The sequence below is a fragment of the Aedes albopictus genome, chromosome 2 (genome assembly GCF_035046485.1).
Source record: "Aedes albopictus strain Foshan chromosome 2, AalbF5, whole genome shotgun sequence".
NCBI classification, from domain to species: Eukaryota; Metazoa; Arthropoda; class Insecta; order Diptera; family Culicidae; genus Aedes; species Aedes albopictus.
This window is the reverse complement of record NC_085137.1, coordinates 206,193,486-206,206,302: the sequence shown is the minus strand read 5'-3', so window position 1 is coordinate 206,206,302 and position 12,817 is coordinate 206,193,486. Positions and strand designations below refer to the sequence as shown.

The 12,817-nt window shown below is 38.7% G+C and overlaps 1 protein-coding gene across 1 annotated transcript; it reads right to left on the bottom strand.

Annotated features, from left to right (window-relative positions):
* Positions 1-8,101: 8,101 nt before the first annotated feature.
* On the bottom strand, positions 8,102-12,355 carry LOC134286328 (uncharacterized protein K02A2.6-like). The gene is made up of 2 exons (XM_062847932.1): positions 10,551-12,355; positions 8,102-10,466 (listed from the first exon to the last, which is right to left on the bottom strand). Exons 1-2 carry the CDS (start codon positions 12,353-12,355, stop codon positions 8,102-8,104), a joined length of 4,170 nt encoding a protein of 1,389 aa, XP_062703916.1.
* Between the last annotated feature and the right edge of the window lie 462 nt (positions 12,356-12,817).

Below are 12,817 nucleotides of genomic sequence, written 5' to 3'. Positions count from 1 at the left end.
GTCAGTACCGGCGCCGGCCACGTCCTTACGGTCATCGGGGAAGGGAAGGAATGTTGGTGTGACATCCGTTGCTACTAGAGACCGTGTGTACCTCCGCATCCCCACGGTTGTCACATGAAGGAAGTTTGTTACAAGGGAAGGGATAGATAGTTCCATAGATCTGGATTCACATTGGTAAGTGATGTGAGCTATGCAACCCTTGATATGATTTAGTCTTCCGCCAGCCGGCTGTCGGAAGAATACAATAATTTTATTGTATGTTTGTGTATTAAATTTAATTATATACCGGGTATGAATATTTTTGAACCACGCTTATGTCGGATCAACTCGTAATAACGCACGTTTTAAGCTTATCGTTTCTCAGTCAGAAAATAAACTGTATGCAATTCCGTTTAGTGTTACTGCCAACGCTGAAAAACCGAAACCCGCGCCGTAGCTTTACGACAAAACTGGACAACTAAACAACCAGAATCGTTGCTTTTGAGTTTCATGTTCTTGTATTATTTTTTCCGCGTTCCCGTATTAATAAGATTGTGGATAATAAAACCGTTGTACATATTTATTATCCGTGAATGTTCGCGACGCGTAATATAAGTTGAAGATGTGATGAACAAAAAAATATCGTTAAAAAAACGAAATTATGGTACTCGGCACGAATAAATCGACGCGGAAAACGTAGTCTACTTGTCACTGTATCGTACGGTAATCTTGACCTTTCTAAAGAAAGAGATGCTTCGCCGTTTTGATCGCTGATTGCCTGCTTGTAAATCTGAAATAGAAAAAAAGTATTAAATTGTGATACGTTCTCCACTGTTATATTTTTGTAAATTGTTATTTATATATAGTTTAAATTTACCTTCATCCCTCTGAAACAAACGGTATATTAGCAGTGAAAAATAAATAGTATAAAAAACATAAGTAAATAATGTAAAAAAGTACACCAAATTTTGATCCTGGAATGTTCCTGCATTTAAATAAACCAGGCTGGAAAATAGCAAGATCAAAACTTGAAATGGTAGATCTTACACCGTAACGCACCATTCCAAGGTGATCTACCCACGTTACAGGTAGATTCCAAAGTAATACTTCTGAGCAATTATTAGAATTCTTGGCAAAATCTTTTGAAAAACTCCAGGTGAATTATTCGGAAAAAACACCTGGTGAAATTCTCAAAAAAAAATCAGAGAAATCTCAAGATGAATTTCGAGACAAATAATCACGGGGAATTCTGAAGAAATCCGTGAAGGACCTTTGTTCATAATTCTGAACGAATTTCTAGAGAAGTCTTTGAAAATCTGTGAATGATTTCGTGGAAGAACTCTCGGATAAATTTTTCGATCATTTACAGTATTGTTACTCATGTTATTTGTGGGTTCGTGAGACAAAGTGAATAATTTTATATAATACTAGCTGTCCCGGCAAACTTTGTCTTGCCAAGTTGTGGTTGTTTGACAACTTTTGAGGTCATTGTAGCAACACCCTCTAGAATAATTTAATTTTGATCACGCTAAATTTGTTCCCGGCTCATACAAAATCAGTACCTTATCATTTTTTTTACTTTTCTAGCGGATTTTCGTAACTTTTCGTACATATAAACACAGCCACCATGAATACGAATCTAACCATGCAAGACTCATGCTGATCGGTCCACCCGTTCTTGAGTTTTGTTGCCTTAAAGGGACTTCAAATTCATTTTTATATATATAGAAGAAGTATCATTATTTACTTAGTTACGATTTTGATATAATAACAAATTTTGCTTTCCGATTATTATCAATAACAAATTAATATTAAAATTTGTTATTGAAATATTTTCCAAATGCACTGTTATTAAGTTGTTATTGAAACTAACAAAACAAGTTATTAAAATGGTTTTCCAAGAACATTTTTTTGTTATGATATTAGTTATTTTGCCGCTTATGACAGACAAGTTTATAACATAATATGTTATGTTAATAACTTAAAAATAATCGATTCTATTATTCAGTTATTTTAATTTAATCTAATCTAATCTAATCTAATACAGACGCAGCCAGTACGAGAAAGCATCCTGGAAAGTAATCGGGCTAGATTAGGCCCAATTACTTTTCTTGTCAATATTGATGATTGCAGCATATCAGAGATATGACACAAGCGTCAAAGCGGCCAGGCCTACTGCGTTGTATTTACCGCAAAGATGATTCTTCAAAGTACCTGGAGCTCAGAACATTTTTTCTTTCGTCAAGGTATTTTTCGAATCTACAGGGGAGGAAGGATGCGTGGACATACCGTACCAAACGCTCCAGGTGTTGATGAATATGTTTGAAAAATATGACAATGTATATAATAGAGTTATGTATAAACAAGTAGGTAATATTGGAAAGATCTCACCAAATTTTAGCCTGTTTTCGTAGTCCAATGTCGATAATCCGATTCATTGTCCTTGAGTTTCCGCTTTCATTTTTTCACTCTTCGTTGTATTTTGTCGTAGATCCTTTCGCACTTCGCATACTTAAGTAGCTTGACGGTAAAACCGACCAATCGAACACCTATGTTGCTTGGTCATCCTACATTCGAAGGCTCGCCGCAATCGTACTGCCGCTATCTCAACTTTTCCAATAACAGACATGAAGCTCCAACTTCTTCTCCTTTTTCGCAAAACGCACGACAAAACATGAAGCGCGAAAATAAATTTGTGGTCACTTATTACCGTCAAACAATTTCCCACTGGAATCTACGCGAGTGACGATAACTTTGGTGCTCGACGGAACGATTTTTTTTAATGCGCGAGACCGAACTTTTATTAGTTGTATGGGAACTCCGAATCAAACCTGTGGTCACGTGTTAAAATAACTAAATTCACCAAAGCACTATAACATTTCTTTAAATATGAGTTTGAAAACGATCGGCCGAATCAAAAATTTAAGGAGCAAAAACATGACAGCCAGAAAATTTTAGGCATGCGCGCGCTCGCAGACTGCTGCGATCTTAGATTCTATTATTCAGTTATTTTATCCATTAGAATAACCAGCCACAGAAGTTCAATGTCGCGACTGTTCGTGTGACTAACATCTAGTTTGCCACGCCCTTACAGCGTCACTAGCGGTACTAGAAGTGTCAAATAAATTTTGTTTACCAAAACAAAAAATTCTCTACCAGATGGACACTTCAAACAATCAATTAATACAATTAAAGTTATCTATACAATTAAATAGGAAAATTGACTACAGCGCCAATGGAGTTCTAGTGTATTTCTATTTTTTATCCAAATAACACAGGTTCTTATGCAGTTGTTATTCCCTTCTGCTCGGGAATGTGAACAATTTTGGATGTTCGAGGGTTCGACTGTTTGGATGTAACGATTGGTGGGAGTTCGGCTTTGCAGTCTAAAGTTCTCGAGAACTTTAGACTGCAAAGCCGAACTCCCACCAATCGTTAATGTGAACAATTTTTGTTAAAGTTTATCGTGGCTAAAACATCGATTTTGGGCAGTAAACTAAGCCTTATATTGGCTTTTTGGCATTAGCGGTAAGCGAGTCGCAAAAAATCGTAGGTGGTACTGTCGTAGACCGCTATTATGAGGATTCCCGTCCGAACCAAAGCACAAGGATTCGGGACCAATCACTGACTCTTAGACAAGACTGACGAAATCCTCCAATGCTCGAGAACTGTCCTGGCCACTTGCTTGCGACTGCTGAGGGATGAGAAAGGATGATTAGTAGTATGGTACACGCTTGTATGGAAAAAATAAATCCTCGCTCCAGTCGACTTTTTAGATTCCATTTAGGTCCCATATGAACTGTGCAAAATTTCAACGCAATCGGTGAAACTATAATTTAGCGCAAGCGGTTCAAAGTTTTCATAGGATTTACTATGGGAAAAGTTACACTTTCAGATAAAAAATCCCAGAGGTCGTCCCTTGTCTCCTTAATTCAAATCGATCAATGTTTCTTGTAAAAAAATCAATTATGAAACTTTCCTTCGAAGACAGCAAAACAATTGGATGCTTGTGGAAAAAGTTATTGATTTATTACCGATTAGTGATCCAACGAACGGCTTCTTATTTTGTTTTATCAGCAGCACTGCTGCTGCCGTTGTTGCATGGGGTGGCGGGAGGCATCACCACCCCCAGAAACAGCAGCAGCCAAGGCAGCAGCTACAGTGCTGCTAATAAAACAAAACAAAAAGCCGTTCGTTGGATCACTAATCGGTAATAAATTAATAACTTTTTTCACAAGCATCCAATTGTTTTGCGGTCTTCGAAGGAGAGTTTCATGAATTATTTTTCTACAAGAAACGTTGATCGATTTGAATTAAGGAGACAAGGGGCGACCTCTGGGATTTTTTATCTGAAAGTGTAACTTTTCCCATAGTAAATCCTATGAAAACTTTGAACCGCTTGCGCTAAATTATAGTTTCACCGATTGCGCTGAAATTTTGCACAATTCATATGGGACCTAAATGGGATCTAAAAAGTTGACTGGAGCGAGGATTTGATATTTGTCCCATACTAATGATTAGTTGTGAACACCTATGAAAGAAGTATACAGCTCTACGATCTCTCAGGCCTAGGTGTCATTGGAATTTGAGTGTTGTTAGTGAAAAGGTAATCTCCAAAGGATACGTTTGGTCAACGTTCAGGTACACTATTTGTTGAACTGCTTTGAATCAGTTGTCTGTCAGCCTTATTTTGGCCTTATAGAAAAATTAAAATATGACTTATAATAATAGTCCTGTAGCTTGTTACTTGTAATTATCGGTTGCATGCCCAAGTAACACCGAAAACATAATCCGAAATAACAAAAAAAAAATACTTTGTCTTACAGCAGTTGTTATGAAGTTTCTCGAAACATATTATGTCATGGATATGTCGTTTTCATGATAGGGTATCGCGCCACTTGGGCGGTGGCTTCTATATTCGTCTGTTTTCCACTATAACTCAGTCAATTTTGAACCAATTGACTTGAAATGTTGTACACGGGTAGATATTATACCTATCTCACCACATTCCAAAAGTTGTGTCAATTGGTTCAAATTTGACTGAGTTATAGTGGAAAACAGACGAATATAGAAGCCACTGCCCAAGTGGCGCGATTCCCTACCTAAAACTTATGCACAGTGATCTTGTATTTAGAAGTCTTATTAAAGATTATATTTTGTTTTCTCAAACAAACCTTGCATGTTGTTTTCGATTATGTTGGGTATGTTCTATTTAAGTACACTTTGTTTGTTACCATACATGCTCAGTATGTCCTATATGTCATATTGGAGTAACATTTTCAGTTTCTTGTTTAGGACTTGTTTTCAATTATGTTTGGACAAAACATAGTATGTTTCGTATGTTTATAATTAGTCGAATTTTGATTTTCTGCAGTATGATAGAAAACATCCCAATTTTTTTTTTTTTTTTTGAACAGGGACATGCTGCACTACCGATCATAGAAATGTCGATTAAATTTTTATTACCTACGTAAAAAATATACTCCTAACAGAATCTTATTTATGAATACACCTAAACCTCGTTTTACGTCCACTATTGGCTTAGCGAAATAAAATTCTTCTGCCAAAATAATAATTGAAATAGACCTTTTTATATTTTTGTACACTTCTCCTAATTACGGAGATGTTTTAAAAAATATAAAAATGATGAGTTTGCTCATTTTCTTGGCGGCAGAATTTTTTGTCGCTAAGTTATGCATGGACGTAAAAAAAGGACAAGGTGTACCTGTATAAAAAAATGACAGAAATATATGTTACCACAAAATTTGATTATCTATAAGGGCTGATTTTACCGTGCATAATGCTTTTTGAGCCGCTTCAATGTATAAACTGTGATAATTATTTGATACTTGATATTTGTTGTCTTTCCAAATCGTGATTGATATCAATCCGTACAAATACCTAACCAAACATGGGAACCAACAATAACCACAACAAAATTATCCACAAAAACAATATCAAGCCAATTTTGAATCATATCTCAAAACATGTATCATGCCATGTCACATAGTATCATTTAAGGTGTCATGATGCATCACCAAGCTCGCATAGGAATCATTGACTTTTTGCTTTTCAATGATTGTTGGCCTCGCGTTTTTGAAGTGATGAAAAACTGTCAATCTTGCAGCCACGCAGCAGAAAAAGTATCACCGCAATCACTACGAGTGAGCAAATAGGATTTTTCATACGACTATTCGCTTTAGTGGCCGAGAATTATCACTTTGAAATATCGAGCCACATATCCAACATAACTGCCGATGCTGATGATGCCGTAAAAAGCCTTAATTTTATTTCTAAATTATTGAATATTTATCAAATATTCTATTATGTTTCAATAATTTGTGATATGCATGTATAAACTTGACAAATTCTTGAGAAAAATAAAGCATGTTTGAGTTTTTGTGTTAAAATAAGATGGAAACTATTTATTTATTTTGATGCAAAATTCTTCAAAAATACTGATTTATAAGGTGCATTAATTTTATCGGGGTACAATAGTCTTTTTCACCGTTAAAATTGATTGGCATTAACCCTTTATAAGGCCGAGAAAACTAGAAGAGTTGTCAAAGCATACTATTATGGAAATGATTATATACATGATTGGCCGGAACAAATCTCATTTTCTTCTTTTGTCACTGTTCTCGTTGACTGGTCAAGGGGGAGGATGATAAATAATAAATGTATTCGATGGAAAAATATCCAAACAATTAGGCAAAATCGGTAAACTTATCGGATTTATTAAAAAAAAATTCTGGGGGACTCTAATTACACCTTAATTTTTTTTAAATTCTTGAACATTTTTATTTGTATCCCCCCTCAAAATGTTGAATTCCGACCAAAATTTTCCGAGGGGGCGGTGACATAAGAGAAAATCGAAATTTGTGTCAGCCTTACATGTGCAAAGCAATTTTTGTTTGAGAGAAACTCTCAAAAATTTAGGTAGCAATATAGTTGCCACTGCCCGTTTAGGGTACTTTTCTTCTTTTGACCTCGACAAAAAGCCGGAAAAAAGAGTTTAGAGTGGATTAGGGCTTAACCCATAATATAAACTGTGTAGTTCAACTCATGTCAACACAGAATTTGATTATTTCTTAAAATATTTACCAAATCTTTAATTTTATGATAAGTTTGAGCTAGTTTTCTTCACGCGGTCAAATTTGGCCATTTTTGAGACTACAAATGACTCATAAATTGTTGTTAAAGCTTTGTTTAGGTCCAAAACAATACCTGGCGTTGTTAGTAATCCCAATTTTGCGTAAACCAAAAAAAAAAAAAGTTCGAAATAAATTGTTAGGTCCAAAACAATACCTGGCGTTGTTAGTAATCCCAATTTTGCGTAAACCAAAAAAAAAAAAAGTTCGAAATAAATTGTTACAAATACAAACAAATACAAACAGTAGGAAGCAATATAGTTGCCACTGCCTTATAAAGGGGTTAAAGTTTATGATCACAGTATGGCAATTAGGCGTTAAAGTGGCTTGGTAGAATTATTGATGCATGCCGATTTTCGCAGTTGTCGATTTGTATTATTGACATATTGAAACTTAATTATTTACGGCAATAAAACATCTTGATTGCCAAGGCACTATTTTCTGGAATTTGTTGAAAATATATAAAGGAAAACATACTAAGATACATAATTAAGTATGCTCAGATTCATATAGAACATGAATATGACATCACAAAGATGTTGCGCAGGCTCCACCTTCTGCGCTTTTCCAGTCGTATAGCAGTCTGAAAATCGGTTTTATAGCTTCAAACCAAAACTTTGTAACTGGTCATACTGGAGTCGAAACAATTTCTATAAGACAAGACATGTTGTGTTAGTTGGGTGAATAGTCCACAAGTAGTTTGGACTTATATTATTTATTAGTTGGTGTAAAGTCGCGTCTGGCTCGGATCTACGATAAATGATACACCCGTGTGCCTTTGATAGCAGTCAGAAATCAACTGAGTTTATTTCCGTTTCTCTCTTTCAATGTTAGTCTACTACAGAAGGTATAGCAGGGCAAGGTAATTGTAATGAAGGTATGTATGTACGATTGCAAGATTAAATAATAATAAAGGTTTGTATTCAAAACATTGTTTCTTCGTGGATACTACATTCCTCCCTTTCTTTGGATTATTCGACATTACTAACTTCAAAGTCTTTCAAATACAATGGTTTCTTCGAATCCCGTCGTGGCCGAGACTTCTCCGCTTCTGGTTTAGACGGCAAAGGTTTCGCAGAGCACGGTATGTTGTTTAGCCCGTCCGTTGCAGCATTTGTATCACCAACGTTGGATTTACTAACCTCCGAGTTAACGGTTTCCTCTTTGTCCATCGTATCTTCACGTTCAGAGCCCTCCTGACATTCCGATCCGTCGAATGCCGCCGTAACAAGTTTCTTCACGTGTGACACATTCCTGTGGATGATTCTCCCAGACTGCGTAGACTGTAGTGTACAGTCAGAGCCTTTGCGTCCAACGACTTTGTACTCCTCGGAATCGAATGTAGTCGACAACTTGTTGTCCTTTTGAACTCGTTTCAAAACAACTATATCTCCGACATCTAGGTCATTCACCTTTGCCATTCGCCGTGTATCCGCATACTCCGCTTCTTTCATTTTCTTAACGTGGTCACGGTCCTGAACCTCCTCGAGAATCGTATTTGCTTTTAGCATAAGACCGGGTAATTTATCCTTTATTCTCCTCCCAAACATCAACGACGATGGTGCCACTCCGGTTGTTGAATGCGGTGTCGAATTATGCATCAAGATTAAATTTCTGAGGTCCCACTGCCAATCAGAGTCATCTGTCTCTTGGCTGATTTTTAACCGCTTGCCGATTGACCGATTTATTCGCTCGACCTCTCCGTTCGCCTGTGGCCAGTACGGGGTCGTTCTTCTATGCTCGATACCATATTGCTTACAAAACTCCAGTAGTTCATTGCTAATGAACTGAGGACCATTGTCAGTTTTAATCGACTCTGGCATTCCGAAACGGCAAAAGGTCTCATGTAACGCCTTGATTGTCAAGCTAGCGGTGATCTGCTTCATAATAATTATCTCAGTGAACCGGCTGAAATAGTCAATAATAACGAGGAGATTATGCCCAGATGGGAGAGGTCCAACAAAATCGATTGCAATGTCAGCCCAGGCTTTCTCTGGCATTTTGGTTCGAATTAATGGTTCAGGATGGTTAGGCATTGAAACCAGAGTACAGGCTTTGCATCGCTTCACGTAATCTTCGACCTGCTTATCTAGTTGAGGCCACCAAACTTTTTGCCGTAGTCGCCTCTTCATTGCCACCATGCCTGGATGTGATTCGTGGGCAATGGCAAGTGTTTGACTCTTCAGAGATTCAGGAATAACCAATCTATCCCCTCTTAGCAATAAATTTTGCACTACACAAAGCTCAGGCGCAAACATTTTGAACTCCTTAACCGAGTCCGTCCAAATTCCTGTTTCTAGGCTTTCGATGACCATTTGCAAAACCTCATCATTTGATGTTTCGTCTGACACTTCTTGAACCGTAATAGCATTGGGGATGTCGGCCACCGCCAATTGGTAGATACAACTCTCATCTGTAACGCTGAAATCTGTTGGCTTTGACATGGACAGTCGCGACAAAACATCTGCCAAGTTGTTGGATCCTGGTTCGTATACCACTACATAGTCGAAGGTGTGCAGTCGTAACACCCATCTCTCGATCCGTGCACAAGGTTTGGTTCTTTCTTTGAACAGGAAGTGGAGAGGTTTACAGTCGGTTACCAGTGTGAACTTCTTACCCAGTAAGTACAACTGAAATTTTTCTACGGCCCATACCAGAGCCAAGGCCTCTTTTTCCGTTTGGAAATATTTCCGTTCAGTGTCCGACAATGCTTTGCTGGCGAATGCAATGATTCGTTTCTGACCATGTTTGTCTTGTTGAAGGAGGACGGCTCCGAGTCCAACAGGACTAGCATCTGCTACTACCACGCAATGATCATTTGGATCATAGTAACCAAGACATTTAGAGTTGCAAATCGCTGCTTTGATCTCTTCAAAAGCTTCAGAATGTTCGTCTTGCCAAACAAATTTTTCGTCAATTCGCAACAACCTACGAAGAACTTCTGTTTTATCTGCCAGAAAAGGAATGAACCGTCCGACGTACGTAATCAAGCCCATAAAACTTCGTAGCTCTGACACATTCACTGGTGGTCTGAACGATGCAATCGCAGCCACTTTGCTTTCCATTGGACGAATACCTTCACAAGACAGTTCATGCCCTACGAACTCTATCCGAGATGCATTGAAAACACATTTTTCCTTGTTAAGAAGGATACCATATTCCTGAATACGCTCCATTAACCTAGCCAACCTGTCATCATGTTCTTTTTGCGTTCTTCCCGAAACCATGACATCGTCTAGATAAACAACAACTCCTTCCAACCCGGCAACAATTGACTCCATCACTTTCTGAAATAACTCGGGAGCGCAGCTTATTCCGAACATAAGACGTTTGAATCTGTGTGAAAGAACATTTTATTCGTGTTTTATTATCAGAAAAAAAAATGACAAAATCAACGTCAAGTATGATCGGCCTATTTACCTGAACAAACCCTGTTTAGCAATAAAGGTAGTGACTTCCCTTGAACGTTCAGCAATTTCTACCTGGTGGTATGCCTCCTTGACGTCTAGCTTTGAAAATCGAATGGCTCCATTTATTCCGCCGAAGATTTCCTCGATTATTGGCAAAGGATGTGTTTCCCTGAGGACGGCTTTGTTAACTCTGCGCATGTCAACACACAGTCGGATCTCTCCATTGTCCTTGAGAACTGGGACGATGGGAGAAACCCAGGCTGAAGGCTGATCAACCTTCTCGATTATATCTCGATCCAGTAGACTCTGCAGTTTGTCCGCGATTTTTGATTCCAAAGCAAATGGGGCACGTCGGTAAGGCTGTTGGACCGGCTTCACGTTGGGATCAATGGGAATTTCCACTATCACTCCTTTGATTTTCGGAAACATTGCACATGGTTCCACTGATCCCACATTGTACCCTATTTTCAGCACTCTCAACTTCTTGGCTGTTTCGTCGCCCAAGAGATTCTGCCTGCCATTTTGAGTGACATAGAAAACAGCATCTGTCTTGCTTCCGTCGGCTTCAATTTCCGCAGAGAACATTCCCATAATTTTCAGTGGCGTAGACGAACCGTATGCCTTGAACGAGCGGTCCACATGAGTACTGAGAGACAGTTTTGCACCCTTGGCACGAAGTTTTTCCCATGTGTGGAAGTCTACGAGGTTGGCTGCAGCTCCTGAGTCAATCGTCATTTCGATTCCAACTCCCCCAACTTTGAATCTGAACACGTTCTCACCCATCACGTAACAAATCTCCTCATCGGTTTTGCTGTCAGCTGGCTTGCTCTGGCCACCTGTCTCGTAAACTGCCTTAATCCGTTTAGTAGGAGGAACTGTGTCCTTCCCGTCATCGTTCAATCGCTTGGTACACCATTTGGCAAAATGTCCGAAACTACGACATTTTAGGCATTGTGCGTCCTTTGCAATGCAAGCTTGACCTCCTCGCAGATGTCCTCGACGGCCGCATCCGAAACAGATTCTGTTGTCAGCGATGACCTGACGATTACCTCCGCCTTGACCAGAAAATCGGGAATTTGAAACCGTGTTCCAATTTGTTTTGCCATCCGGACGGACGAACTGCCGGCGAGAATCTCCAGCGAAACCAGAAGAACGATATCCAGGGGGTTGGTACGAAATTTTCCGAGGAAAATTGTTTTGCGGATTGACTTTATTCACAGTTTCCACGATAGTTGTCCCTTTTTCCTTTTGAGCCATCTCCTTGCATTGCAGTTCCACATCCTCCATTGTCTTTCCAATTACCACAACCTCTTCCAAAGGACGGTCCCGTTCCAAAATTTTCTTCCTCAGAGCAGATGACAGGCATTTCTCCGCGATTTGATCAATGATCATACTGTCCGAAACCGAATTCCCTTCCAGGTCAAAATCGCAGCGACTTGCTTGGACCCGTAGCTTCATCACAAAGTCCCCAAACCGTTCTCCGGGTTGCTGGGCGATCTGACGGAAGACATGCCTTTCGTATGTACGTCTGCGACATGGCTGAAAATGCGCTTCGAGTTTCGTAATAGCAACATCGTAGAATGGTGAATCTGGGGCAACGTGGGGAATGTCATGAACGCCGGGAAGATTATCAAATATATCTTGAAGATCGGGTCCTCCAAGATGTAGAAGCTGATTCCTCTTTTCGCGTTGACCAGTAATGCCGCTTGCAGCCAGGTAATACTCTAAACTGCGTTTCCATTTCCTCCATTCGGTTGCGAGTTGGGACTGGTCAGTTTTCGTATCGAACGGTTTGATTGGCCTGAGGGAATCCATCTGTCTTGGAAATGTTATTTAAGTATAAATTACTTCTGAAAATTATTTTCAAACATCTTCTAAAGTGCATTTTCATAACCGGCAGTACGAATGTTAAAATTAGTAAAAAAGGAAAAAATTTCCAAGTGACACTAAAATGAAATGAAATATTATGGCAAGGTGGTCTTATTAACTCATACCGTGTTGTGTGAGGACACTTTTCAAAAACCGATTACTTAAAACCTATCGCAGCCCTGTATTTCACACAAATAGTTCGTTGCACTTTCAACAACAAAAAAAAGTAATTTACAGCTTGATTCACAGTTCATATGCCTATAATGTAATTCGCTTGCTACTGATTTATTTTGTTGTGAATCGAGTTCTCCACTCATTTCAAAATTTTATTTTTAAACATCGCTCACGTTTAGTTAGTTATTAGGGATGTGAATCCAGTTCTCGACTCATTTCACATCAGGTTATAAT

Bases quoted from the DNA above. Each gene is read 5' to 3' on its own strand.
- LOC134286328 (XM_062847932.1), bottom strand. From the start codon at position 12,355: ATGGATTCCCTCAGGCCAATCAAACCGTTCGATACGAAAACTGACCAG. The intron at 10,467-10,550 runs GTAAATAGGCCG...TCTTTCACACAG, and splicing joins GCTAAACAGGGTTTGTTCAG to ATTCAAACGTCTTATGTTCG.